Here is a 25,422-nt window from a genome sequence, read left to right as displayed (position 1 = left end):
GATAATAATTCTTCAGACATGTTGACAAAGGTGGTCACAAAATCAAAGTTGGAATTCTGCATTAAGGCTGCTGGGATGGACTCCAGGTAACTTGGAGTCATGATCGGAATTCCTCCCTCATGGACTGGAGGGGGAGATTGTTGGTATATGGTCCAGCCCATGATCAATGTTTTAGATTATTCTAGTAAGCAAGAGAGATGGCTGGAGCATGCTAGACAATTCTAGCATGTTATTAAGTTGATGGAAGAAGCTAGAGAGTACTAGCTTCCTTGGTTGCAAATGGAAAGATCTAGAAGCCACACTTTTGTGGCTAGTCTAGATCTTTCTATGCTAGAGGTTTGAAGAATACACTAGAAACTAGTAGAATGCCAAACCCTCACCTATAAATATGGGTGTGATGTTGTAGTGAACCAACAAATCAAGAGAGTAGTGAGTAGCAAAGGATCAAGTCCAAAGCTAGAGTTCCACTCCAAGAGTGAGAGTGAGAGTGTTCCACTACACATTGTGTGAGTGAAGTTTAGTGTGATAGAAAGTGTGTGTCCTACTTTCTTGTATCCATCAAGCCTTGTCTTTGGCTTGGTAAGACTACTCTTGTTGTACTCATCTTTTCATATAGTGAAGATTGATCCTTGTTTGGTGGACGTAGGCATAAATTGCCGAACCACATAAATTTTTGGTGTCCATTTTCTACTTTACTTTGTGCATTCTCTATCTTGTAGTACCGACATTCCTAACAGTCCATACTCCCGAAATTGATGACACCTAGTAGAACACACAGTTTGTGAGCATCGGGGAATGACGTTGTTCTCATGAGAAGCCAAGGGCTAATTTCATATAAGGTATGACATTGACAAAGGTAACTACCAAACTAAGAGTTATGGTCATGGTCGGGAGTTGGAAATGGTTGAAAATTCTATAGTACTCTAAAGTATCGTATATTCGAGAGTTTTTAACCGTTTAGATTTTATAGTTGTATCTTTAACTAAGGATTTCAAGATTCAAAACTCCATAGTACAGTAAAAAAATATTGAAATTGGTTTCTTCAACCATTAAGAGTTTCGGTGGGGAATATGGGTTCTTCATGGTGGAATTGGAAATTTACTCATGGAGCTTTAGTTGCTTGAAAGATGTTCGAAATTGTTCAAAAGAGTGGAAATCTAAAGAATGTCATCACACAAGTCATCTGCTCATGGAAGCAGGTTTGGTGCCATTGGGCATCAAAGACAAGGGGCTGAAACGCTGGTATGGGTTTTGGTGAGTCAGTCCCACACCGCCTAGTGCAAAAGAAACAGCTAGCCCGGGGGTATAAAAGATAGCAGCATCCTAGTGTCAAAACCACGGAGCCATGCGTTGAGCACAAAGCGAACTATTCTTTCGCCTTTTACTAAAGAATACCGTGTGCTCATCGCCACAAGTGGCATACGCCTATTTTTGAAGGGTTGCACCTCTGTGGGTGACCCTAAAATTTCAGTTAACAAATTGTGGATTTTTCTTTTGTTTATCTAATTGTTACAAAACTCTAATTTTATCCATTTCATTCCTTTTATTTTATTTTGAGTTAAGTGGTTCGTGTTTTGAGATTGATTAAGATGTAAATTCTTATTTTGCGCGAGAGTGATGAAACTCCATTACTTTAGCTGTCTCCATGACACTTGACTTACACACAGCGGGATGAATGCTCTCAGTTACTTGAGCCCCCTACCCGTCCCACCTCATCCGGTCTCGTAGGTTCATGAAGCTCGATCAACCCTTCCTCTAATAAAGATGTGAAGAAATCTTCAACATCATCATTTCTAAATGAATATTCTTTTGGTTTGTGTTCTTTTAGGATTTTAAAGACACTTAAGACTTTGTGACTTGCACCCTAATATTGGTTTTGGGAAAATTGCTCAAATAATACCAAAAGTCTTAAATTTAATATAAATAACCATATGAAACATCATGTTATATCGCAAATTGGCACCACTAAAATTCACTAGCCCTTTTTATAATGTACTTTAGTCATTTATTGCGACTAGAGTACTTGAAAACAATTCTTCTGTTGACATACACTATTACCAACAAAACTACATATGTTTGTGCAGCTTTTTGTTTATCTCAAAAAGCTCAACACTCTCATCCTAGTAGAGTAAAATGTCGAGAATTTATGCTTGTCACGTACCACATTTGACAAAAATCCATATGGAAGTAGAAATACGTCAAATTGCAACACTATATTTCCCTTTGATTTTTTTAAAACCTAAAAGTCATAGTATCATTTAACCCAGCGTCCATGGTTGATCGAATGGTGTTAAAACGCAGCGCACCTAAGAAGTCAAGATTTCTAATTCTAGTATACTTTTGGATTCTTTATGCATCGAGATTTTTAGTCGTCAAACTTTTTATTGAGCATTCTATGAATAAGTTATATTGTCAAAACTTCCAATACATAAGATACACATTATAAAATTTTCATAAAATATTATCGTTGAAGAACAACTTACATAACATAAGACCGCCATATAATGTCACGTGCCAATGAAATAAGAACATATGAACAAAAAATTCATTGACACATAACACTATCATAGTGGTGTACCAATACATTGTAAAATGACCTCTTGAAGAGCCTTCACAAGCGGATAGGGTTTATCTTCAATAATCTAGTATTTTGACTTTTTATTTATTGGATTAATAAAAAAAAAAGAAAATAATATTTCCTCATTTTAATCATGACTTCTCACTTTTCGTAACATGTAATTTGAACTATTGCAGAGAAATTAAAGTATGCATATAAGTCCGAGAAAGGAGCCTCTCGTACTAGCAATAGACAAGTGTGGAAATGAAAGACCCACCACAGACCCAAAAATTCCATGGAAAAATGTCTAGCAAAAGCCAAAACTGATTAATCAAACTCAAACTATTACTAATGCCCGTGAAGCTTCCTTAGTCACTTCAAATATTAACATCCAAATATTCTTTTTTTTAATAAACGATATTATTTACATTAAAAGGGAACGGACTTTGCCTCATACTGGGCTAGTAATAATGTGGTTCAAATTTATTTTTGATGAAAATTGAATCTAAGACATCTCACTTACAAATGAAGAGAAATACCACTAAACCGTAGTATTAAGTGATAAATATTTTAACTTTTTGCTTTGTGTGAAATAAATTCACATATCCTCTTAAGTCATGGACTCATACATATTTGCCACTCTGCAAGTGCGTTACGCATCTAAAGCCCCTTGCCATTCATAACCCATTGTTAGCTTCAGATTAAACCATAGGTCCAGTTAGAGTAATGTTACACTTACAATATATTTGTATCATCATTTGTACTATCACTATAAGGTAGAACCCATTAACACATGTGACTCTTATCTCTATTAGAGATAATCCAAATGATGGTGCAAATATGTGGTAAAAGTAGAATTTTTGGTCTGGTTATAGTGCTACATCTTAATCAGTGATATGAGCTTCGAAAATGCTACTCTTATTATATATTTATATCATCCCCCTAATAGATATGAGATCGTAATGTGTTGGTGGACCCTACTTCTATTACATAGATGATACAATAATATGGTAAGTGTAACATTACTTTGAGTTTTATTCAAGATTTAACTATTGTAAAGATTCATTAAATTTTTATATGAATCTAGCTGTTGATTTTTCAGACTACTTATTACCAAAATAAATTACAAACTAGGATTTTTCATGATTACCCAAAAAAAAACTAGGATTTTTCATCTTAATTCGGTGTTCATGATTTAACATCACACTTTACTATTTGTTGCAATTCGTACACAATAATTTGTTAACTTTTTGAGACAAAACCGCACATGAGCGACTTATATGAAAAAAGATTTACTTTTTCTTTTGGGGAAGAAAAGATTTAGACTTTCAAATGTGCCTCACATGCTTATTATATGTAAAAAGTATTGAATTAAGTCAATCATTGACGCAGTATCTTTGAATTGGTAACTATTACTAATGAGCTACAATCTTTCAATATAAAATCGAAGGCCAACGAACAGTATTTTTTGGTGTCACAAGCTTCACCAAATGATTAGACAAAAATACTCATCAAATAAAAAACTTCAAAAGTAATTTAAAATAATCGATCAAATGTGGTAAGGGTATTTTCGTTATTTTAACAGTGGCTTTTTTAATAATTAATTTTTTTGTACAATTTTTTTTAATAATTAGTACCTCACAATAGACTAGCAATAATGTGATTCAATTAGTTGTTCATTAAATATTATTTTCTCTATTTTTAAACACGTTCAAAACATCTTAAGAAGCGTGTAATGCCGATTATAAAAAAAGTCTTTCGCATGCGGATAATAATGTGATTAAATTAGTTGTCAAATGATTGTTTTTTTTTCTTTTGAATAAATAATATTATCTATTCTAAGGAGGAGGGGATGGACTTAGCCTCACAATGAGCTAGAATAATGTGATTCAATCAGTTGTTTATTAAATATTATTTTCTCTATTCTTAATATAAATTCAATAGAGACTAATTTTATTATGTGGATTCAACTGCTTTAATTGGTTTATTAGGGGTTTCTTCTAGCATGATCTAAGATTATTCATTTACTTCAAATATTTGATTTTTCTTTTGTCAATTTAAGCATATAAATACATTTGAAACGTGTAAATCACGTGTAACACGCCGTAATTCAAAAAAATGTCTTCTGCATGCGCTCATGCGCGTGCATGAAGGCTGATAGTTACATCATGACAACTTGAATTACATGAATTATTGTACAACTTTACTCAAACTACATAGATAAAATTTAAATATTAACATTCATTCTGTTTGTAACAATGCAATATCATTTACTATTTTTATTCACGAGAAAGCAGATTTGAATTTTTGTGCATAAAGAGTACGTTATCCTAACCAAGTGTCATGATAAAACCTGTCTTTAATCGGAGATACCATGTGACTAGTGTTTCTTTAAAATTTAAACCAAAAGAAAATTCAATCTTGTAAAAATTAAAAAAAAAAAAAAAACTTGATTATTTGTATGTAAGAGGTCATTGTTCTCTCAGACGATTGTTGTTTGATACTCGCATTAATTAAGTTATTTTTGTACATGTAGCCGACTATAATTTTGCAAGTAAAAAGTGAAAGAAAAAAATTGTAGCAATTGTCCTTTAATTTTAACCCAATTGAAATAAGGGAGATTTAACGAAAAACCCACGATACTATTCACTTTAACAAAAAAACCACATTTTTACAACCCATGGTACTATTTACTTTACCTTTTATTTTGTCCTTATCATTAAAACTCAAAGTTTTCAAACCATTTTCATTAGTTTTCCTTTGAAATAATGGTCCATCGACTAAACATTTGTAACCATTGGTCCCTTAATCTGTAATCTCTTATGCCTGCTTTTACTGTGCTTAGCCCCTACTTCCATTATCCACTTCCTTCCACCTCCAATCCACTCCCTTTCCTTAGCAATCAACTCCATCCTACATCGATCTCGCAATCTTGTTTGTTACCTGCTTTTCATCATTGCGATTTCTTGCAGTTAAAACGCGATTTTTCACTGTTCTTAAAGAAGGTGTGTAGTGCTTCGGCTCGGGTGTTTACACTACCTCCTTCCCCTGACTGGTTTCTTTCAATGTGCGGTGGTAAACAATGTGGTGCTCGTTGAAGGAGTTCGGAGTCTTCCTTTCAGCCTTTTTTGGGGCTCTGCACGTTTTGATTTATGTTGATTGCAGGAGACTCTGTTTCAGATGGCTAGAAAGTAGCGGTCCAGAGGCTTGGAAGTTGTTAGGCTATTCCAGTGTTTTTTCTGTGTTGGGCTCAAAGGTCTGTTTTTGGGCTTTTCTTTTTGTTTCCTTTGGTGGCCCATATTTTGACTGCATATTGTTGTTGGGCCTCTTTTCTTGTAACTATCTTGGGTTGGTGTGAAATTACCTTTCTGTCTAAAAAAAAAAAGAAAAAAACAAGGGAAATGGTGTCGAAAGATTAAAAGAAAAAGAGAAGTAATTTTTCGCGGCAAATGCAAGTCAGAGAGAAAGTTAGGTAAATATCGTTTGTTGAGGCGATGACATGGAAAGTGAGAGAGAGAGAGAGTAGCAAACTGGGGGAAGCAAAATTCCAAAACAGCCACCACTAATCGCGACTCCCATTTCCTCCCTCCTTCCTCCCAGTCCTCCTCATCTTTTTTGTCTTCCTATCCTTTCCCCTTTCCGTCTTTTCACTCCCCCAATTTTCCTCCTCTGCAACCCAGCAGCCTCCACTTTCAGACTCTCTCTTTCTCTCTCTCATGGCGTCCCCAATTGAGCAAGGTACACTTTCTCTCTCTAGATTTTTTTTACTTTTGAATTCCTCTGATTTGATTATTTTCCGGGAAAATATACCTCAGAAAAAGAAAACAAGATTCTCTGATTTGATTAAACCCGTCTTTTATTTTCCCGGAAAGTTGCCTCCTTCACTTTCCTCTGAACCAAACAGGTTTTGTTTCTGATCATTTGTGTATTATTTGTGATTATTATCGAACTTGTAGGAGGTGATACGGATTTAGGGAAGGGTCTGATGACTGCACAGCCGAGCCAAAACCCTCTGGCCGAGCCATCGCCGTCGCCGTCTCCGTCTTCCACGGCGTCAGCGCCGGCTTTAGTGCTTTCCAACTCGCCGTCGCCGTCTTCCACCGCGTCGGCGCCGGCTTTGGTGCTTTCCAACTCAGGAAAGCGGATTGACCAGGCGGGGAAGAAGAAGTACGTGAAGCAGGTGACGGGGCGGCACAACGACACGGAGCTTCACTTGGCGGCTCAGCGCGCGGATCTAGCCGCCGTAAAGAAGATTCTCGGCGATATCGATTCGCAGATGGTGGGGACCGTAAGCGGTGCGGAGTTTGATACGGAGGTGGCTGAGGTCCGGGCGGCGGTGGTGAATGAGGTGAATGAGCTGGGAGAGACGGCTTTGTTCACGGCGGCGGATAAAGGGCACCTTGATGTGGTTAAGGAGCTGTTGAAGTATTCGAACAAGGAGACCGTTACGAAGAAGAACAGGTCCGGGTTCGACCCCTTGCATGCTGCTGCAAGTCAAGGACACCATGGTAATGATCTTCAGCATTTGTGCTAATTTGTGCTAATTTGGATTTTGAATCTCTTAGTCTAATTTTAATTTTAATTGTGTGGTTTGTGAATTTGGGTGGTTTGGTAAAAGATGGTAAGAGGATATTAGGATAAAAGTTTGCATCTTTGAGATGTTGGGATCTGGCTATGTCATTTCTCTTGTTCTTTCAATTGTTAATAATGCGAACTAAGAAATACAATGTATTCGATCTTCTTGATTTATGATTTGAGAGACTGGTTCATTTTGGTTGATGGAGTATCCAATTATGTGCTGCATAAAAGTGTTGTCTGCTTTCTGTATTTTCTCGTTAACCAGAAGGCTGTCTGTTTTTTGAGATATTGATTCATAGAGAGTGAGGCATTCGGGATTTTGATGATATTAGTTAAGCTGCACTGGTAGTATTAAATCGATAGTTATGTGAGAGGAATTGCCTCATGTTGTGAAACAAATCATGAATTATTAGTCGTATTTTGAAGCTTTCTGCTTAATCAGGACTTGCATTTGCTGCTTATGGAGAGCGCATACCTTTTTTCCGTTGATCATGGAATTTAATGCAGGGGTTTTCCTAAAACGGCTGGTGCCTCTACTAGTCACTTGTTTCCTGGTCCCTTGGCAATCCTCAAATAATGATTTCTGATTGTTATCTGAGTAAAATGAAAGTTGCAGCTACCTGTTTTGAATGCTTCTGTGCCATTGGACATTACATTCATACTCCTACTTTTCTTGCAGCCATTGTCCAGGTACTCCTAGATCATGATCCTGGGCTAAGCAAAACACTGGGCCCGGCAAATTCAACCCCACTTATATCCGCAGCTCATAAAGGGCATGTAGCGGTAGTTGATGAACTGCTGTCGAAGGATTCTACCTTGTTGGAAATTTCTAGATCAAACGGGAAGAATGCATTGCATCTAGCTGCAAGACAGGGGCATGCGGAGATTGTAAGGGCATTGCTTACAAAGGATCCACAATTGGCCCGAAGAACTGACAAGAAAGGGCAAACTGCATTGCATATGGCTGTAAAGGGGACAAACTGTGAGGTGGTGAAATTGCTACTAGGGGCAGACCCCGCAATTGTAATGCTTCCAGACAAATTTGGGAACACAGCGTTGCATATTGCCACCAGGAAGAAGCGAGCAGAGGTATGTCTGGGTTCTCACTTTACCTTTGTCTTTACTGATGTTTGATATATGGCTGTGAATTCAAATTCTTTTGATATAGTGACGGCGGATTTAGTCCCACAAATATCATGAGTCAATGCTGTAAGTAATTTTCTTTTAGTATGTACTAGGTAATGAAAATTTATTTATCTGCCCAGAGTGTATAAGGTTTATATAGATTTATTCTTTTGCCATTTTAAAAATCCTTGCTCCGGACATCTGATCTGTGCACATGGTTTCTATGATACGAACTATTCTTCTTTAGCAATTTCCTTTTCTGATCTAAGTTAATTTGCACAGTAAAAAATAGTTGCAATGAACTATGAGTTCTTATTTTCTAGTGCGGTGTGAACAAAAAAAAATCAAGTTGGCTAAAAACCCCCATCAGTTTCTAGGGACCTCTGTTGTATTTTCTGCACTAGTTTTAGCTTTGGCTCGAGCTGAACTAGTGTAGCCATGATTCTTCCCTTCATGATTGTATATCTCCGCTATAGATTTATATGTACTGATTATTGTATCTTTCTTTGCAGATAGTGAATGAGTTGTTACTCCTCCCAGACAGCAATGTTAATGCACTGAACAGAGACACAAAAACGGCTCTTGACATTGCTGATGCACTTCCACTTTCCGAAGAAGCCTCGGAAATAAGGGGTTGCCTTTATCGCTATGGTGCTGTGAAGGCTAATGAACTGAACCAACCAAGGGATGAACTGAGAAAGACTGTGACTCAGATCAAGAACGATGTCCATATCCAGCTTGAACAAACAAAGAAAACCAATAAAAACGTTCACAATATTTCCAAAGAACTTAGAAAGCTCCACAGGGAAGGAATCAACAACGCCACTAACTCAGTGACTGTGGTCGCTGTTCTATTCGCAACAGTTGCCTTTGCCGCTATCTTTACTGTGCCAGGTGGTGATCATGATGACGGGACTGCCGTGGTAGTGAAGGGCCTTCCTTTCAAAATCTTCTTCATTTTCAACGCCATTGCCCTCTTTACGTCTTTGGCTGTTGTGGTTGTCCAAATTACCTTGGTCAGAGGCGAGACAAAGGCAGAGAAACGGGTGGTGGAGATAATAAACAAGTTGATGTGGCTGGCTTCAGTCTGCACTTCGGTGGCATTCATAGCCTCCTCTTACATAGTGGTTGGCCAGCGCCACAAATGGGCCGCCATTCTTGTAACAATGGTTGGGGGAATGATAATGGCGGCTGTTCTCGGCACCATGACATACTACGTGGTGAAGTCAAAGCGGACACGGTCCATGAGGAAGAGGGAGAAGCACACGAGGAGGAGCGGTTCCAACTCATGGATGCCCTCTGACTATTCCAATTCGGAAATCGACCGAATTTATGCCCTTTGATCTGAATTTGCACTGAATTTGCACCATTTTAGAGGAATTGTAGAGACTAAAAACACTACGAAAATGGATGTTGAGTTGGTGCAGAGGTGTTTAGGTATATCCGTGACCTCCAGGAAAGATCCTGGAGTCGAATAACAGCCGTATATTTATCTGCCCGCAGTTTATACTCTGCTTGGCTTTTACTTGGAAAAACTGCACTTGTCTTGTATATATATATTTGTGAAGACGAGTAAACTTTATGTTTTGTTTTACTTTTCACGAGTAGCTAGTACTAGTTTTTGTTACATAGCCCGTTTTTATTGTTCATATGTCGTTCGCGATGTGTCGGTATTATTTTTGTCAACGGAACAACTCATGCGATTGCTATGAAGCATAACACGTTAAATATCTTAAACTTTTTGTTGTCATGTCATACAACACGATTGACAATTCGAATTTTGTGAAACGTTCAAGCGCATTGTCGGGAACTCCTCCATGGCGACGCAAAAGGTTCAAACATCAAGCAAAACCCAAAAAATCCTAATATTTTGCTGAAAAAACCCACTGATTCAAATATTAATTCTTAATCTCCTAATCACTCACTGGTTTTATTACTAATGCAGCTGCTTCCTTTGTCTTACCGAGTACTGAGAAACCACGTACAAGCTTTGGAGAGGGAGCTCAACTCGGATTCTGAGTTTCAGAAACTGTTGGCAGGTAACCCTGTTTTTGTTTTCTGCGTTTTTGAATTGTGTATTGCGATTAGGAAGTTTTGAGTTTGATTGCAAGGTGATTAATTTGATGCATTATTTGTATGGTTAATTCTGAAAGCGAAGTAAGGTGATTATATTGCAATTGATTTCGACATGTTACTGAAAGCGAAATAAGGTGATTAATTTGATGCATTATTTGTATGGACTGCAATCGATTTCAACATGTTACTGAAAGCGAAGTTCTGAACTTTTTAGTTGTAGAGAGTCATATAGGAGTATGCTTTTGATGCTTTGTGGGACAGATATAGCTTGGTAGTTGGAATATATTTTGTGGCAGATTGTTATCAAGCTGCAGTCAAGTAACTTGTGTCCTGCATAATTACTGGTAAATGGCAAATGCGTCGACTTAATTTTTCCATACATAACATATAGTTGTATTTGGGAGCAGCCTCTCCATAAATGGGGGTAAGGCTAGCCGACATTCACCTCTCCCAGACCCTGCGTAAAGCGGAAGCCTTGTGCACTGGGTACGATAACATATAGTCGTATACTGATATTTGTCTAGTACATGTTTGTGTACGCGTGTGTACGTGTTTTGATTGTGTGGACGAATATTTGTGTTCATGTGGACGATTGAATTTGTTCGTGTTCAGGAAATGGCAAGATCCATCTGGATGAATGCAACTGCCCATAAAGATGGATGCCGATAAATCAAGGCACTAAGGCACTTGATTTTCGAACGAGTTACAGCTCTGCAGTGCATGTAAATTCTTCCTCAATCGGGTTTGTGTGTTATGTTTTGGTTTTCAGTAGGATGTGCATACCAGAAAGAATGATAAAAGACGTCTGTTTGTGATGCATTGACAAAAATCATAGTCTTTAAGTACAGATTATAGTCAGCTGTAATGGTCATAGATGGCGGGCTTAGTTTACCTTTGTTTCGTAGTGGAAAATTTCTGTTGATTATGCAGAGGTTTGGATTTATTACGATGTTTGTGTAGTTAAATGAAGAGTAGCAATTGCCTTATCTGCTTGTTTGCGAATATCATATGTTTATGGTATAATTGTTATGCTATCACAAGAAAAGATATGAAAGGATCGAAAAGAGAAAATGTCAAATAATGGCTTCTACAATGAGCTTAAGCTACATCCAAATTTTCCAGGTTCCAGGGATAGCTTAGTATAAATTCTAAAACTTCCAAAAGCCCGTTCTTAGATTAAGCCGAAAAAATAACAAACTAAATAACCAATCATTTTCCGCCTCAGTTGACCTTTAAACTATTTTAGCCAAGAACAAATGTAATCTTACATGACCAAGGTTAGAGTTTAGTTTATGCTATTGACATTGAATTCTGAATATGATATAAGCCCGTGTCCGTGGATACCAAATGGAAAATCAAAACTTCTACCTAAAGAGGAAGATAGTCGAGAATGAGGTAGAACTAATGTTGTTACATAGTACATACCGATCTCTGTTGGGCAAAAATGGTTGTGGATGCTATACCTCAGTTTTTTATGCTAACTTTGTGCCTTCTGTGCTGATCTAACTAGCAATCCAGCTGGTCTGCATGCCCTACCGTTTCCTTCTTTTTCCCAGTTAACATTAAAATTTGGGTGGGGAAAAAGGTTTGTGGTTAGATGTGTATCTGCTAACCCATAGTGCTCAACAACATCAATTAGACCTTTTAATTGCTCTTTTTTGCTGTAATCCTGTCAAAATTTTAGCTGACATGCTCACTTAATTTAAGGTTTATATTTCCCACTAGGGAGTATCTGGGAAAAGAAAAGGGGAAGGAACAAAAGCCAAAGTAAAGGCTGTTTTCTTTTACTTGCACTTGAAGATTTCCTCTTGTATTAAATTGTTGCACATTTACTTCCCTTTGTCAACTTCGTAATTTGTTTCACCTATACTGTGCCTTAGAATTACTTTGTTTGATGCAGTAAGAATGAGTGAATACGTTTTCATTGTTGATCCAAGAATCATTTTCTTCTGTTAATACATATAATGGAGGCTGGTGTCTCCTGGCTACTCTTGAGGGGGAGATGGGTGGGATTTTCGAAACTCGGGGTTTGATGATTGGCTGGGACATAATGATGTTGATCTTTGCCTAATCGAAGGTACTTTGCACTTAAATATTCATCGGGGAATGATGTCGGCTCATTGAATTGATGGATGTTGAATAAAATTAGCTATCCATATATGATGATGAGAAGATTCATTTATTTATTTTTGTTCATTGATTCATGGTCCATTGGGTGACTCCTTGAATAAAATCAGGGTTGATGAAGACTGTTGACGCGGATATTATCCCGAACTTTTCTTTCCCAATTCACTTGTTTATGACATCTTAAAAGATAGCTATCGTAGATTCAAAACTTAGCTAGTTGAAGTCTAGAGCTACGGAATTTGCTGGAAGTGAAACAGTTGTCAGGAATAGGGAAAAGCATGACGTCCTGTCTAAGAAAATGATTACTAGAAAGTATCAGGTGATTTAAAAGACATCAGTAAATCAAAATTGTTAAATGCTTGCTGATTTGAAGGTTCGAAATTTGTGTTGGTTAATCCTTATTTGTTTGCGCTCAATTTAACTTAATCAAAACTTCTTCCATAGGATATCTTGCCATGACAGAGTTTCTGACAGCCTTGCACTGAATCAAAGCATATCCATATATCAATTTGTGAAAGAAGGAAAGAAAGAGCACATCACTAACACAAGTCAAAAGTTTGTACTTTGCCATCCCCCCTCTCACTCACTGAGATCCCCTTCAGCCCCTGCAAAGCTCCGGTCTTTCTTGATCCTCGCAAACTGCTATCCTGGAAGCTGACAACGAGTAGAACCCAACTTCACTTACTGTCTTTCTTGAACGGAAAGGTTGCTGCGACTGCTTGCAATGTGCAATTGCCCCCTGAATTGAACTCTCAATTTCGGAACTTGCACTGTTGCATCTCTTCAGAAACTGCAGCTCCTGAGTCCCACTTGAATGATTTGAAGATGATGAAGAAGAAGATGAAGAGCCCGAAGATGATGAAGAGGATGTCGAGATCTTCGTTGAATTCCGTTTGATGGCCAGTGAGAATGATCTCCTGTGGAGAGCAGCACCATCCTCAATGATCTTGTCTTTGCTGAAGCTCCTCGCGCCAGAGGCAGACATTCGGTATTTCTCCCTCTGAGTGTGTCCAAATGGGTTCTTGGATGTCTTCATATATTTACTTAAATCCTCAGATTTGAAAACCATTCCTCCATGTGCATGCCTGGCAGCAGCTGCACTGGACTCATTGGAGCAACTGTATTTGCCAAACAGAGACTTGAGGTAAGCCCGGGAAGACTTCAGCTTTGAACTAAGCAATGACTGCCTGAACTTTTTGGTCCAAGACTTTTTCGGGTTTTCATTTATGAAGCCGCTCACTTCAGTTGAGTACTCCAAAATATACTCTTCGGGGTTCAGCTCCCTACTAACCTGGCAAGACTCCGAAGGCGATATATTGCAGGACTCAAATGGGGTGCTGGTTGTGGTTGGAGTTGGGGCAGTGGTGGCCAATGGAGTGCTATAGAATTCTTCAAACATATCTTTTTGGTGATCAAAACTAGAATAGGAGTTCTGCAGTAGTTTCTCGACCATTTGTAAGCGCGGGGGGAGGTGGAGGGGAAGGAGCTTCCCTTTGTAAAAGAGCTCATCAGCTGGAGAAGTTGTGGGGGGATCTCTCTCCAAAGAAGTGGATGACATTTGAAACTCAAACTCTCTGGGGTGTGGAGGAGAGCTCATGGAATGGTTGAGGAAGGCAGAGTACGAACCGACATCCATGTCGATGTAGTCGTCGTCTGCATGGTCACAGGATAGGTGGTCTACAGCCATGGCTTCTGTGGTGCTTGAAGACGAGCTTTGTGAGGTTTTTGAAAGTTGTTGTGCAACCTTTAGAGATTGTCGATGGTGCCAACTTATAGTAAAAAATAAACTGTTTTTCGAATATTTTTTTAGTGCTGCCAAATTCCAAATATAAAATTCGATGTGGACCTTTTTCTGTTGGCTCATTTCTAAATGTTTTCTTTTTCTCTATCATTTATAAATCTGTGGTTGTCTATTTCTTTGTTTATGTTTCTCTCATTGTTTATATTTTGGAAAAAAGGAATATGTATGTATGTATGTATGTACATACATACACACACACATATATATATATATGGGGACGGATTTGTTACACTAATTTTTTTACACAATTTTTGACATGTTTTGTGGAGGCCACTTCATAATGTATTTCAACGATCTGCCCTATATAGGACTCCTTGAAAAGTGTTGTAGTTAGCATCATTAAGTTTAGAACTTTAATTTGGGGCCATATGAATTTTCCAATCAACCTTAAGGTTCCTAAGTTGTGAAAAAAGACGAATATTGTGGTCCATAATATCTAAAAATGCTTAATTAAGCAAGAACCATGATTAAAGGATTAATATCTATTGATGATTTGCTTTAACCCCTTAATTACAATCATCAACTTGGCCTAGGCCGGCTATTGTTCAGTGACTTGGTATTTGTTAGACACAAAATTGTTTGAATTTTTACTTGTTTAGATTTCAACATCTCAACATAAACAATGCTTGAATCGTTGAAAGTTACCATAACAAATTTTTGTTTGAAAGCATATAAAATAATTGACATGGGGAGACTGCAGTAGACTAGCAGTCAAGCAAACCAATGCCACCTATTCAATTAGTGAGTTTAATAACCCAAAAATTAGGCGCATGCTCAAGAAAATAAGTATTTCTTTAAGTACTTCTCAAACTCACCATCTTTGTGGTAAAATTCAAATTCGAGACCAACCCCACGTCTCAAAACCTGGCTTTTTTTCTGCAGTCCAAGAGTTTAAATAACTCTCTCTCTCTCTCTCTCTCTCTCTCTCTCTCTCTCTCTCTCTCTCTCTCTCTCTCTATGAAAACAAAACTTGAAAAGCTTTTCTAATCAGTGGAGTAATGCTTGGAGCTAAAGGTTGAAAAAGCTCTTGTAATCCAATAGAGCAGTAATTAGAACTAAATAATCACTTTATATTCTTCACCTGATCATCTGCTACTTTTACTGGATTCCTGGGTTTGTTCTTCACTTTTATTTCATATTTTTACGTGCATGCACACATATCTTTGATGCTTATGTGTCATATTTCATTTCGCACACAAATTAAAACTTGACATGCATGCACGAATTATCCTTTTGCAATTTTAACAAGTTATCTTTGCATATGTATATCGTACTAGAATTGACGGCACATGTTATATATTTGAGTTCTATAGGAGAGTAGAGACACGAGGAGTAAAAAGTTGAGTGTGCAGTGACGAATGATAAATCAAAATTGCTACATCACTCCTTAGTTATTAAAGTTATATTTAAACTGATTTAGAGTACTAAGACACAATACTAATTTTACATTCATTGGTCTACTAAGACGATTTTCTTAATACGTAGTATAAATAAGGGACCCTTTGGTGGGGATGTTTGACTAGTTCTTACCGGTTTATTCCAACTTGGCGTTGATCTAGATCATAATACAATGAGTCTTATGCTTTTATAACAAATATAATATGGATGATGTGGTCAAACACTCACACATAAGTTTTTCTCGTATTAGACAATATTTCATGTATAAAACAGCCAAACAATATTATCCTCGAAAAATTATCAAATTTGTGGACAAGAGTTTCTTTTTAGTTTCTAGAAAATGAGAAAATTGTCAACCTCAAACATGGCCAAGACAGAAGCCGACAGTTGGTGGTGGGAAAGGGATATTTCCGGAAGGAATGCCTTTCGTTTGTCTTCTCCCTCTCAACACACTCCCCATCTTTGCGTTCCATCTTTTGCTGTGTTTTATTTTCTTCTTCTCAAATTTTAACCACTAAAAAACTGTAATGGGATTCCCTCCTTTGTCAAAACCCAAACCAAATGGTTGGCCATGACTCTTATGATAGCCTATTCCATTCCCCATACTACCTCACCACTCACTAGCTACTAAAGTTGATCATATGTTTTGGTCAGCTGATTATGCTAATGTAGCATATCTAAATTCACTCAAATTATAACGCACGTACTAAGTTTTGAGTTTAGAATTCAGGGTTTGGGTATTGATAATAGTACGCATATTGTAGACTTGTAGTGGAGAAATTTTGCATATATGCATTAGTATGCGGCGCCTTACATAAAAAGTAACCCTAAATCGAATTTACATGCAGAGGTCTATCTTTGTGTGAGAGGTGTCGCATGCTGACGTCAGTATGCCATAGCACACAAGGTTTATATTTGTGGCCTCTCCCACTTTCTAAAATATCCATATGTTGGCATCAAAGTTGGATTGTTTTGTTCTCTCTCTCATTTTCTTGAGACAAACGGCACTAAGTAGTAGGCACGATTGTCCTCTTACAGCAAGCATTCATAAATGTGTTTTCTTTAGCTTGGGTCCAGGCTCCAAACTGTACATTTAAATAGAATCCCAGCTTAGATTTTAAAGGCTTGAGTAGTCACAAAACACCCCACTTGGACATGACTTGCCCCAAACCCTACTCCACAATATCAAACTTTACAATGTCAATACCTTCTCCTACTTTTAACTCTTGCATCCCCGAATAAGGAGAATTTCTTAGTTGCAGACGTCCAGATCACGAGGTTGTCCAACCACACATAAAATATCTCACTCTTTTGTATTTTGGTTTTGCCCACCTTTTTAGGTCTCACTCATTTGTGTCTGTATCTTATACAGACGTCTGGACACAAGAATTTCTCCTATATAATAAGGATCGAACAACCAATACGTATTACATTTACCTTTATGAAAAATGTTAATAATAGTCACTCGCGTGTGTGAGTAATTGTTAGTGGTTGATTAGATCAATTCCATAACGCATCAATGGTTGATAATCACTGCTCCCGTGACGACTATTCCTAGCACAACTCTGACGTTATATGCAATGACAAATATCATAACCAAATTATATTAAAAAATGACCCACAACCCTAAAATCCAGGATGCTTGAGCTATCTGATTGGTTCAAGGATTGACATGTAGAGCCTCTATGGATGGATTAATTGGGGCACCCTTTGCCGGGCATCCCACAAAAGAAAGAAATGAAACAATAGATTGAAACTAACTTCTTTGGGAAGTCGTTTTAGAAGCTGCTTTTGTAGAAAGGACTTTTGGGTGGAGAAATGTTTATTGTCCAGGCCACTAGCTTCTGTTCCCTTTGTGCTAAAAACATAGGAGGCCCTGCGTAATTATGGTGCTCTTGAAACATAAAACAAAAATTATACTTCTATAACGGGAAACCTTTTCAAGTCCACATAAACAAAAGAGCTTGAAACCCCACATTCTTCTCTGGATACCTCCATTTGTGGGTCTGAAAGGCCGGCATAAACATCCGGTGGACATCCGGCGTCCGCCACTCCAGGAAGAGAAACACAATTGTAGCCACATTCTCATTGGCATCGAACAGTTCTACGGGACACGGTGTGAAGAAGCTAAATTGTCGAAAAGAGCGTTGTGATCACCGGCTACATCCAAATTACACCATTCATTCATTTGTAATTCCAGAATACAACATACCGGTTCGAGAATTTAAGGAAGAATTAACAAATGGATAATCCGTCACTCGTTACAATGAAGTTACAAATTGAAGTATGTGCAACTTTTCGGAGGTCAGGACAGTCTTATATCATGCTTATAATACACAGGTGACGATCGCCTAGCCAGCATAAGTATTGGGCTATTTGGCTGATGAATCACCAGAACGGAATTCCCTTTCAAGTTCATCAAATTCCCAGTCATTAATCTCCTCTGCTGAGTAGTCTTGACCAACCTTGCCAAACTCAGATTCCAGCTTAGCTAGTTCCGCTTCCGTGTCAAGCGTTTGCTCTGCCTTGACTGCACCTGACCCGGACTGCTTATCTGTCCCTGCTTTCTGTGCTCCTGTGCTTTCTGTTGGGACGTGAGATGGATCGCTCTGCGGCTTTTCACTAGATGAAGTTTCTGCTTTTGGGGCTGGATTCTCCAGTTGTAGATTTGGTCTCTCAATAGCATCAAATTGCTCTCTTAATTTTTCAATATCAATAAACAGCTCCTTAACCCTCGGGTCTTTTTTCCTGGAATAGGCAAACCAAGTACATCATATTCGGGGGCTTTGGTGAATATCTCCAAACATAAGTGTACAAAGGAAAACAAAACAAGTTCATACACCCCCACAAGTTCATACCTTGAAAATTCGGCTCGTTGGCCATAGAACTGCTCTTTGATGTTATCTACTACACTGAAGGTGGTAATAATCTGAAACAAAAGGACATTATCAATGTTTCGTACTTTTTAGTAGATAAATTTTGCACAACACATAGAATTAGGTAAATTATGGAACTGAGAAACCTTAGACACATATTTGAAGCATTCCTAACGTGTTACTATAAAAGACTACTGGCAAGAGAAATTTGGGATGATAGAAGATATAGACAAATAAGACTAACACATAATTCCTGATATGATACTATAACAACATATTTTTACCTTGGTTTCGTGGTCCAAATATTCCTTCTCAAGATTATTTATTGGATTTAATACTTTGGAATCCTCATTCTCAGCACTAGATGCCATCTTTGATCTGTCTCATCAGGTCAATTTACATTAAAAACGGTGCAAACACAATAAATGTGCAACCATCACAGTTTAAGAAACATTACCCCTCACTCAATTTCTTTAGGTTCTCTACAAACGTCCCAATATGGCAGATAGAAGGCCCCAACTCCTTCTGCATAGAAGATAAAGGGCACGCGTCAAGAACATTGAAAGAGATATCATATATATATATATATATATATATATATATATATATATATATATATATATATAGAGAGAGAGAGAGAGAGAGAGAGAGAGAGAGAGTCAATACCTTGTATGCAGAGAGATGGTCAATGGCCAAGTTCAAAAAATAGTCCTCATGTTTCTCCAATTCATCGCTTGAAAATGCAGAAATACAAGAGTTATTTAAATAACAATGCATAGATTTGAAGAGAGAAAAGAATCCAATTGCATAGAGTTGAATAACATACTTGACCTGCTTCTCCTTCATATCTGCATATGAGCGCTGGAGAACCCAAGTATCTTCGAGAAAATTAATCCATGTCTTTAGAATATCAGCCTCTACCTTACATGATGCAATAGATTTCGAGAGCTCATCTTCCTGTGAACAAAACAAAGATTTGAATGATGCAAACGGCCAAAAGGTGCAACACTCTGAACCTGAAATATTCCAGAAGGTGAGCAGCATAGTAAAAAAGAACCCTAGCCCATTCCCATTTTGGGCAGAAAAACTTCGAAAATAATCAAAACCTTTGTTTCGCAGTGAGAAACAATCTTATTGTTAGCTTCCTCAAATTGTTCTCTCTCTTCCCTGGTATTGCGAAGGCGAGCATTAGCTGCAGCCAAGGAGATATTAACCTACAGAAGGTTTGTGTTTAGAAATTCACAATCAATGGAGAGCAAATTGATTTAATAGATCAGGGGAAAAATCAAAGCAGAAACACCTTTTTCAGTTTTGCCTCAAGATCATCCCTTTCTTTTTCAAGCTCTGAAATCTCAGCAGTTATTTCCTGAAAATGGTCACAAGACAAACTAAAATTCCCTCTCCAAAACCCGTGGTATGCTTGTACAGAAGCATTTCATCCCTACCACATCTATAAGCAGGCCTTAGCATGAACCAAAAATGAAGGTTTTACCCTTGGGAGAAAAAAAGAAGGGAGAGGTTTATGAACTTCAAAATTAGCTTTTAAGACTCCACCATGCACTCACATATGGATTGCACAAAGCTTCTTTTGGAGTTCAAATAATACTTCCCACAAGAATAAAGATGCTAAAAATAAAATATCCACATGTTTTAAACTTGATAGCTAACAGTGCAATTACCCAATAAAAACCTCTCTACATAAAAATGTCTGGATTTAGTACAAACTTCATGTTGTTAATAAGTACGGTTGAAGAACGTTACCTTCTCTCTTTCAGTCACTTCACTTGCTCTGGCTACACGAACCTTTATTGCCTCCTCTTTTTGAAGTCTGTCATTTAGAAAGAACAAGGAAAGTGATTTTGTTTTCCCTATTCCGTGCATCTAATACAATAATAAAAGAAGCAGAGACTGCATGCCATTAGTGTTAATCAAATCAATAATTCTTCGCTGAACTACAGTTACAACATCAAGGTTCACTAATCTCTATATGGATACAATACATCGAGCCAAGTCATATAAAGTTTTGACTTTTGAGTTAATGTTTATTAGTCGATAGCTTAACATTTGACTTGAAACCAAGACAACAGGGAGAATATAATGAAAATACATATTACAAGAAAAAAGAGCAATTGTAACAACTTTTCAACACTATAGAAGAGCAACATGAGCACAAATGGTTCCTAAAGTGTTGTTATACCTGTGATCTGAAATACGATTTTCAGCTTTTGCGGAGGAGCTAGCAAGAGATTCTGATAGTACCTTCAGTTTATCAACCTGAGTGTACAACCAAAATAATGTTGGTAATAGGAGTTTATAACCTTGAAAGAAAATTGGCAATTTCTTGGTGCAAAAGTAACAATCAAAGGATCGAGCTGCACTCAATTCATAAACTATAGAAATAAAGGCAAGATGCTGCCAACAAGTTTGAAACCATGCTTTCAGATATGTAACCGATAAATGATGAAGCAGGACGACAAAAGACATACTTTTTGAGCATGGATCTCTGGAGAATCTCCATTGTTCAACAATTTCTTCTTCAGTAAAATCCCTTCTAATCTGGAACATGCTCGAATTTGTGTAAGTGCTTCTTTTAATGCCTACAAGAAACATAGGGCAGTCACATCCATTATTTTCTTAATTTTCACTCAAAACTGGCCAATAAAAAGCTTTCAGAAATCCATCAAATTGGACCTTATAAAGAAGGAATAAAAGCAGAACTTGGACATGTACAGAATGTACCCTGAAGACATTGTCATAGTTCATTTGCACCTTGTGCATGATATTTTACTCAATCCCTACCAAGCAGCCAGTTGTCTTTTTTCCTAGACATGGAGTTCTTAAATGGCTTCTTTTACTGTATGTTGTAAACTTTGAATTTTTAATTGTTACAGTTTCAATGGACACCTTTTACATGGCAGCCTCCCATATAAATAATATTATAATTATTATTATATTCAGAAAGTCAGAAGTTTAAATTGCACACATAGTAGCAGCTATCTATTGGGTCGCCCATGGCTAAAATTGCATCATTAAGCCACTAGTCTTCCACTTGATAATATTTGACATGTCTTCGTAACTTATGATTAATTACATAAAAGGTAATGACGCACTAGAACCACAAAAATCAATAATGGCAATTGTGCTCACCTCTATTGTTTCCAATTTTGTTTCTTCTGATGGTTTGTCATGCCCTTCATTTGAGGGCTTCAGAGGTGGTTTCATTGCATCAAGCTTCCTCTTTAGACTAGAGGCTTCTTCATCTATTCTGTAGCAGGACACATATATAAATACACAGGTAAGAAAATGTTTATCAGCCGCATCTCACCCCTTTAACCCATTGAGGTCTAGTCTCACACTTTTACGCTCTATCCAACCAGTATGATAATTAAATGCCCAAGGTCACCATCCCAGCCAACAAATCTGTAAAAGTTTCTAAAAAATAAAAATAAACAAATTTATTTGCATAACCATACACCTATAGAGTGGCAGGACTAGTCCATATCCATACAAGAACAAAATCCACTGCCTATTCTCAAAAAAGAAAAAGCCAAAAGAGATTAATATGTATTAAGATCAGATTTGCTCATGATCATTCAACTTACAAGGTGATAATTCATTCACATTCATGTTTTGGGTGTGAATGCGTGTGGTAAATAAAACTAGGGCAAACATAAGAAGTTACTCATGAAATTGCTATATCAAGTGAAGAGAGAGATAGAGAGAGAGAGTTCTGTTATCTTGTGCACACCTTACGACATCAGCATTTATCTTTAACCCCGTAATTGCACCTTGTGCAAATTGGAGCAATTCCTCCCGTTTTACCTGAATACAAGAGAATATAGCTAGTATGCTTCACTTAAGCAAAAAGAAGTACAAGACTTGCGTGAATTATATCTATATAAACTTTACAGAAAATATGTATATATCAAGCTTTTCCACAATTCAATTTGTTGATATAATCTTCAAGTGCACTCTTAGTTTTATATCTTTACCAATACTTCATCTTCGTAGCTTGAAAAAGCTGTTGCCAGGTCCTGTATACTGCTCACTACCGCATGATGAACTTCTGTTCCTCCAGTAAGACAGAGCCTGCAGTTTCATATATTCAGGCCTTATTTTTGCTAACCCGGACAAATAAAACTGGCACTTAATAGACCACGAACTGCATTACACACTAGTGGACAGTCCTGGTTCTCACCTAAACATCTCCATGAGCAGGGCAACCTCTTCATCATTTGGAGCTTCAAGAATCTGAGAAATAGTAAAGAGTTAACCAGCAGTTAACCTCCAGAATCAGTAATTTCAAAAAAAAAATATAAGATCATTTAGGATAATTCCAGTTTTAGAGGTTTTAGGCATTTGATGAAAAAGATAAGTTTCCTAATCCTCCTTTTTTTCCTTAATTAAGAAAACGCCACTGGTTCTGATTACAGAAGAAAACTCCATGTGCCTCACAACCAAAAGAATATGTCATAATGCTTGCGAAAAAATACAAAGAGCAGCCTATTCAACAAGATCATCCCGACTTAAACCATTTTCCACCATGCTTCCATTAAGTTCTTCCCTTAACTAATGAACTAAGCAATCTCTTCATGTACCACATTCTTTCATCCATCATAGCACTCACCGGTTTGGCTGAACTATTTCTAAAATCATTAGTTAAAAGAATAAAAACAAAAAAAGCACACTTCTTTCATAAAAATGTCTAAATACTTCAATTGCATTGATTATTGCAGCATTCCTTTCTCGAATTCATACCATAGACAGTGTTATGCCCTCCAAAGCCTGACTTTGAAGAAAAACTTCGCGGAAATTCATTGGTTCACCGCCAACATCAGAATCATAATACAAAACCTAATCACATTACCAAAAACCATAAGCTTCCACTACAAACTATAGTTCAACAAAACCAATAAAACAGTATGAAATGAAATAAAAGTGCAAAAACAAAATAAAATCGAACCAGAGAGATTCTTTTTCGAATCTCGTTCGGGTCATCGGCCACAGCAGGCTGCTCCGGCGCATTCTCCTTCTTTTCCGCAGAACCCTGAGAAAGCTTTAGCCTCTCAACCTCTTTCAGCAGCAGCACCCACCTCCTCAGTATCTCAAGTCTTTCAGGCCCCCTGCAGGACACAGCCGCTTCCTCCAATCGCTGTATACTCTTCTTCACACTCCTAAAGCTCCGACCTCCCTGTAAACAAATGCGAGTGTGAAAAAATGGAGGAAAATGTCAAAAAGAAAATTGACGGAAAATGTGAAATTACCATTCGGTCCTGGAACCGTTTGGTGCCCTCGGCGACGGCTTGGCCGGCGTGCTGGACGACGGAGTCGGCATAGTTCTTGACGGTGCGGGTGAGGTTGTTCTTGTTCCCAACCTCCACCGCCTTGCTCACCGCCGATCTCAGCCACGACATTTTCTCCGACTTTTTGCGCTCCAGCTGTTGAAATTATTCAGAAATTTTGACTAAAAAGCTGAATTTTTTAGGGATTTTGATGTTTTGGGAGAGGGATCGAGGAGGCGAGAGGTTTAGGGTTTGGGGTTTAGGGGAAATGGGGGAAGGATTTGGGGATTTTTTGGCGAACCATTGCCAGTTCAGACGGAGGGAGGGAAGAAGAGAGGATGAACAAGTCAGCGTTTTGTTTGCCACGTTGTTGGACTTAAGCGCCGTCGTTTTTTGGGGGAGGGGGGTGTGTGTGTTTGAGTTGATGTGTCCTTGCTCTTTACAAACTACCAGTCCACTTCTATTTTAACCGATGATTCTCATTTTTTTGGTAAGAAAGCTACTTAAAGAAATATTCCCATTTTTCTTTTAAATGAGGTTCAGTTGTGGGTCCATCCTCATTGAATTTTAATCACCTGAACTCACTTGAACCCAGAAGGATCCTCGCCCGACCCTCAGGATCTTGGGGATTCTCTTTTTGTCTCCAATCATCATCGTATATTATGTGATAAAAAATTATTGTAATTTTTTTATTTAAAATTGAATATAAACAGTACATGACAAAAATAGCCGTACGATGTACGATAAACATATGCGCTTGGAGGATCCCGGGATCCTCACAAAAAGAATCTAAAGAGGATCCTCTCTCCCTTTGAATCGTTTATTTTTCAAGTTACATATCATAAATCATCTTTACAAATATTAGCTAAATTGAAAATTTTTAAGGTATTTAATGTAGTTCAAATAAATTGACGAACAATATATTCTAATGAACGTTGAAATTTCATTGGGACAATAATCGATAAAATTAAAGAACGGACTTAAAATAATAAATTATTGAGGGGGCTAAAAATAGCCCCATTCGATTGGAAATTATATATAGATATAGCATGGTGCTGTTCGTTAAAAAATAATTTCTTACAAGACTGTAATCTGAACAGAAACTAAACGTAACTCATTCGGTTGAAGATGGCTTAACTATATATTTTATAGGGCTATTTTTCAGTGGATGCTGATAAATAATGCGCATGAAAAGGGTAGCAATGTCCGTGGTCCTAAATATAAACTTCTTACATACATTATCTATATACTAAAACTCAGCGGAAAACACTGTTTACGAGCAGTGTAATGTCTTAAATGCCCCTTGGTGTCTTCTTTGTTTTCCGTTGTCTTACCTGTTTGGTGCAGTTAACTGACTGAAATGCCCCTTATGTTAGTCTTTGCAGTGCTTCTTTCCATTTTGTACAGTATTGCATCGGGTCTGCCGTTTCTATCCACCTGTCCATCATCTGTGGTTCTTTGGTTTTTAAACCCCTGCACATTTTTTAATCAATTTTTCCCCCAACAACCAATTTCTTTGTAATTTTTTATGTTTTTTTGGACCACAAAGCATGTGTCGGTTTTAACTTCTGACAATTTTAATAATTTCTTTTGTCCTTTTGT

The 25,422-nt window shown here is 37.6% G+C and overlaps 3 protein-coding genes and 1 non-coding gene across 4 annotated transcripts; 2 read left to right on the top strand and 2 right to left on the bottom strand.

The window, feature by feature from the left end:
* The first annotated feature begins 1,341 nt into the window (after window positions 1-1,341).
* Window positions 1,342-1,458, top strand: LOC114826205 (U5 spliceosomal RNA). The gene has a single exon (XR_003775126.1). It is a non-coding gene; the product is annotated as a U5 spliceosomal RNA (small nuclear RNA).
* Window positions 1,459-5,399: 3,941 nt separating this feature from the next.
* LOC103401440 (ankyrin repeat-containing protein ITN1-like) lies at window positions 5,400-9,854 on the top strand. Its single transcript, XM_029105861.2, has 4 exons — window positions 5,400-6,295; window positions 6,514-7,065; window positions 7,815-8,224; window positions 8,773-9,854. Exons 1-4 carry the CDS (start codon window positions 6,274-6,276, stop codon window positions 9,601-9,603), a joined length of 1,815 nt encoding a protein of 604 aa, XP_028961694.1. The 5' UTR covers window positions 5,400-6,273; the 3' UTR covers window positions 9,604-9,854.
* A 2,975-nt stretch (window positions 9,855-12,829) lies between these two features.
* Window positions 12,830-14,320, bottom strand: LOC103406307 (probable membrane-associated kinase regulator 4). The gene has a single exon (XM_029105862.2). It carries the CDS (start codon window positions 14,148-14,150, stop codon window positions 13,062-13,064), a length of 1,089 nt encoding a protein of 362 aa, XP_028961695.1. The 5' UTR covers window positions 14,151-14,320; the 3' UTR covers window positions 12,830-13,061.
* A 3,503-nt stretch (window positions 14,321-17,823) lies between these two features.
* On the bottom strand, window positions 17,824-24,314 carry LOC114826093 (uncharacterized). Its single transcript, XM_029105860.2, has 18 exons — window positions 23,803-24,314; window positions 23,502-23,729; window positions 23,297-23,392; window positions 22,737-22,789; window positions 22,531-22,627; window positions 22,287-22,360; window positions 21,686-21,803; window positions 21,025-21,135; window positions 20,736-20,812; window positions 20,300-20,366; window positions 19,839-19,904; window positions 19,645-19,752; window positions 19,365-19,495; window positions 19,205-19,271; window positions 18,996-19,063; window positions 18,823-18,916; window positions 18,521-18,591; window positions 17,824-18,410 (listed from the first exon to the last, which is right to left on the bottom strand). The coding sequence occupies exons 1-18, from the start codon at window positions 23,950-23,952 to the stop codon at window positions 18,035-18,037; spliced, it is 2,052 nt and encodes a 683-aa protein (XP_028961693.1). The 5' UTR covers window positions 23,953-24,314; the 3' UTR covers window positions 17,824-18,034.
* Window positions 24,315-25,422: the final 1,108 nt, after the last annotated feature.

This window comes from Malus domestica, chromosome 07, assembly GCF_042453785.1.
Source record: "Malus domestica chromosome 07, GDT2T_hap1".
Lineage (NCBI taxonomy): Eukaryota > Viridiplantae > Streptophyta > Magnoliopsida > Rosales > Rosaceae > Malus > Malus domestica.
The sequence above is the reverse complement of the archived record's forward strand: the minus strand, read 5'-3'. Positions and strand labels throughout refer to the sequence as shown.

Excerpts from the sequence above, each read along its gene's own strand:
- LOC114826093 (XM_029105860.2), bottom strand. The coding sequence starts at position 23,952 with ATGTCGTGGCTGAGATCGGCGGTGAGCAAGGCGGTGGAGGTTGGGAAC. Across the intron at positions 19,905-20,299 it reads AAGTGACTGAAAGAGAGAAG|GAAATAACTGCTGAGATTTC; the intron begins GTAACGTTCTTC and ends GACCATTTTCAG. Across the intron at positions 19,753-19,838 it reads TTGAGGCAAAACTGAAAAAG|GTTAATATCTCCTTGGCTGC; the intron begins GTGTTTCTGCTT and ends AACCTTCTGTAG.
- LOC103401440 (XM_029105861.2), top strand. The coding sequence starts at position 6,274 with ATGGCGTCCCCAATTGAGCAAG. Across the intron at positions 6,296-6,513 it reads GGCGTCCCCAATTGAGCAAG|GAGGTGATACGGATTTAGGG; the intron begins GTACACTTTCTC and ends TCGAACTTGTAG. Across the intron at positions 7,066-7,814 it reads TGCAAGTCAAGGACACCATG|CCATTGTCCAGGTACTCCTA; the intron begins GTAATGATCTTC and ends CTTTTCTTGCAG.
- LOC103406307 (XM_029105862.2), bottom strand. The coding sequence starts at position 14,150 with ATGGCTGTAGACCACCTATCCTGTGACCATGCAGACGACGACTACATC.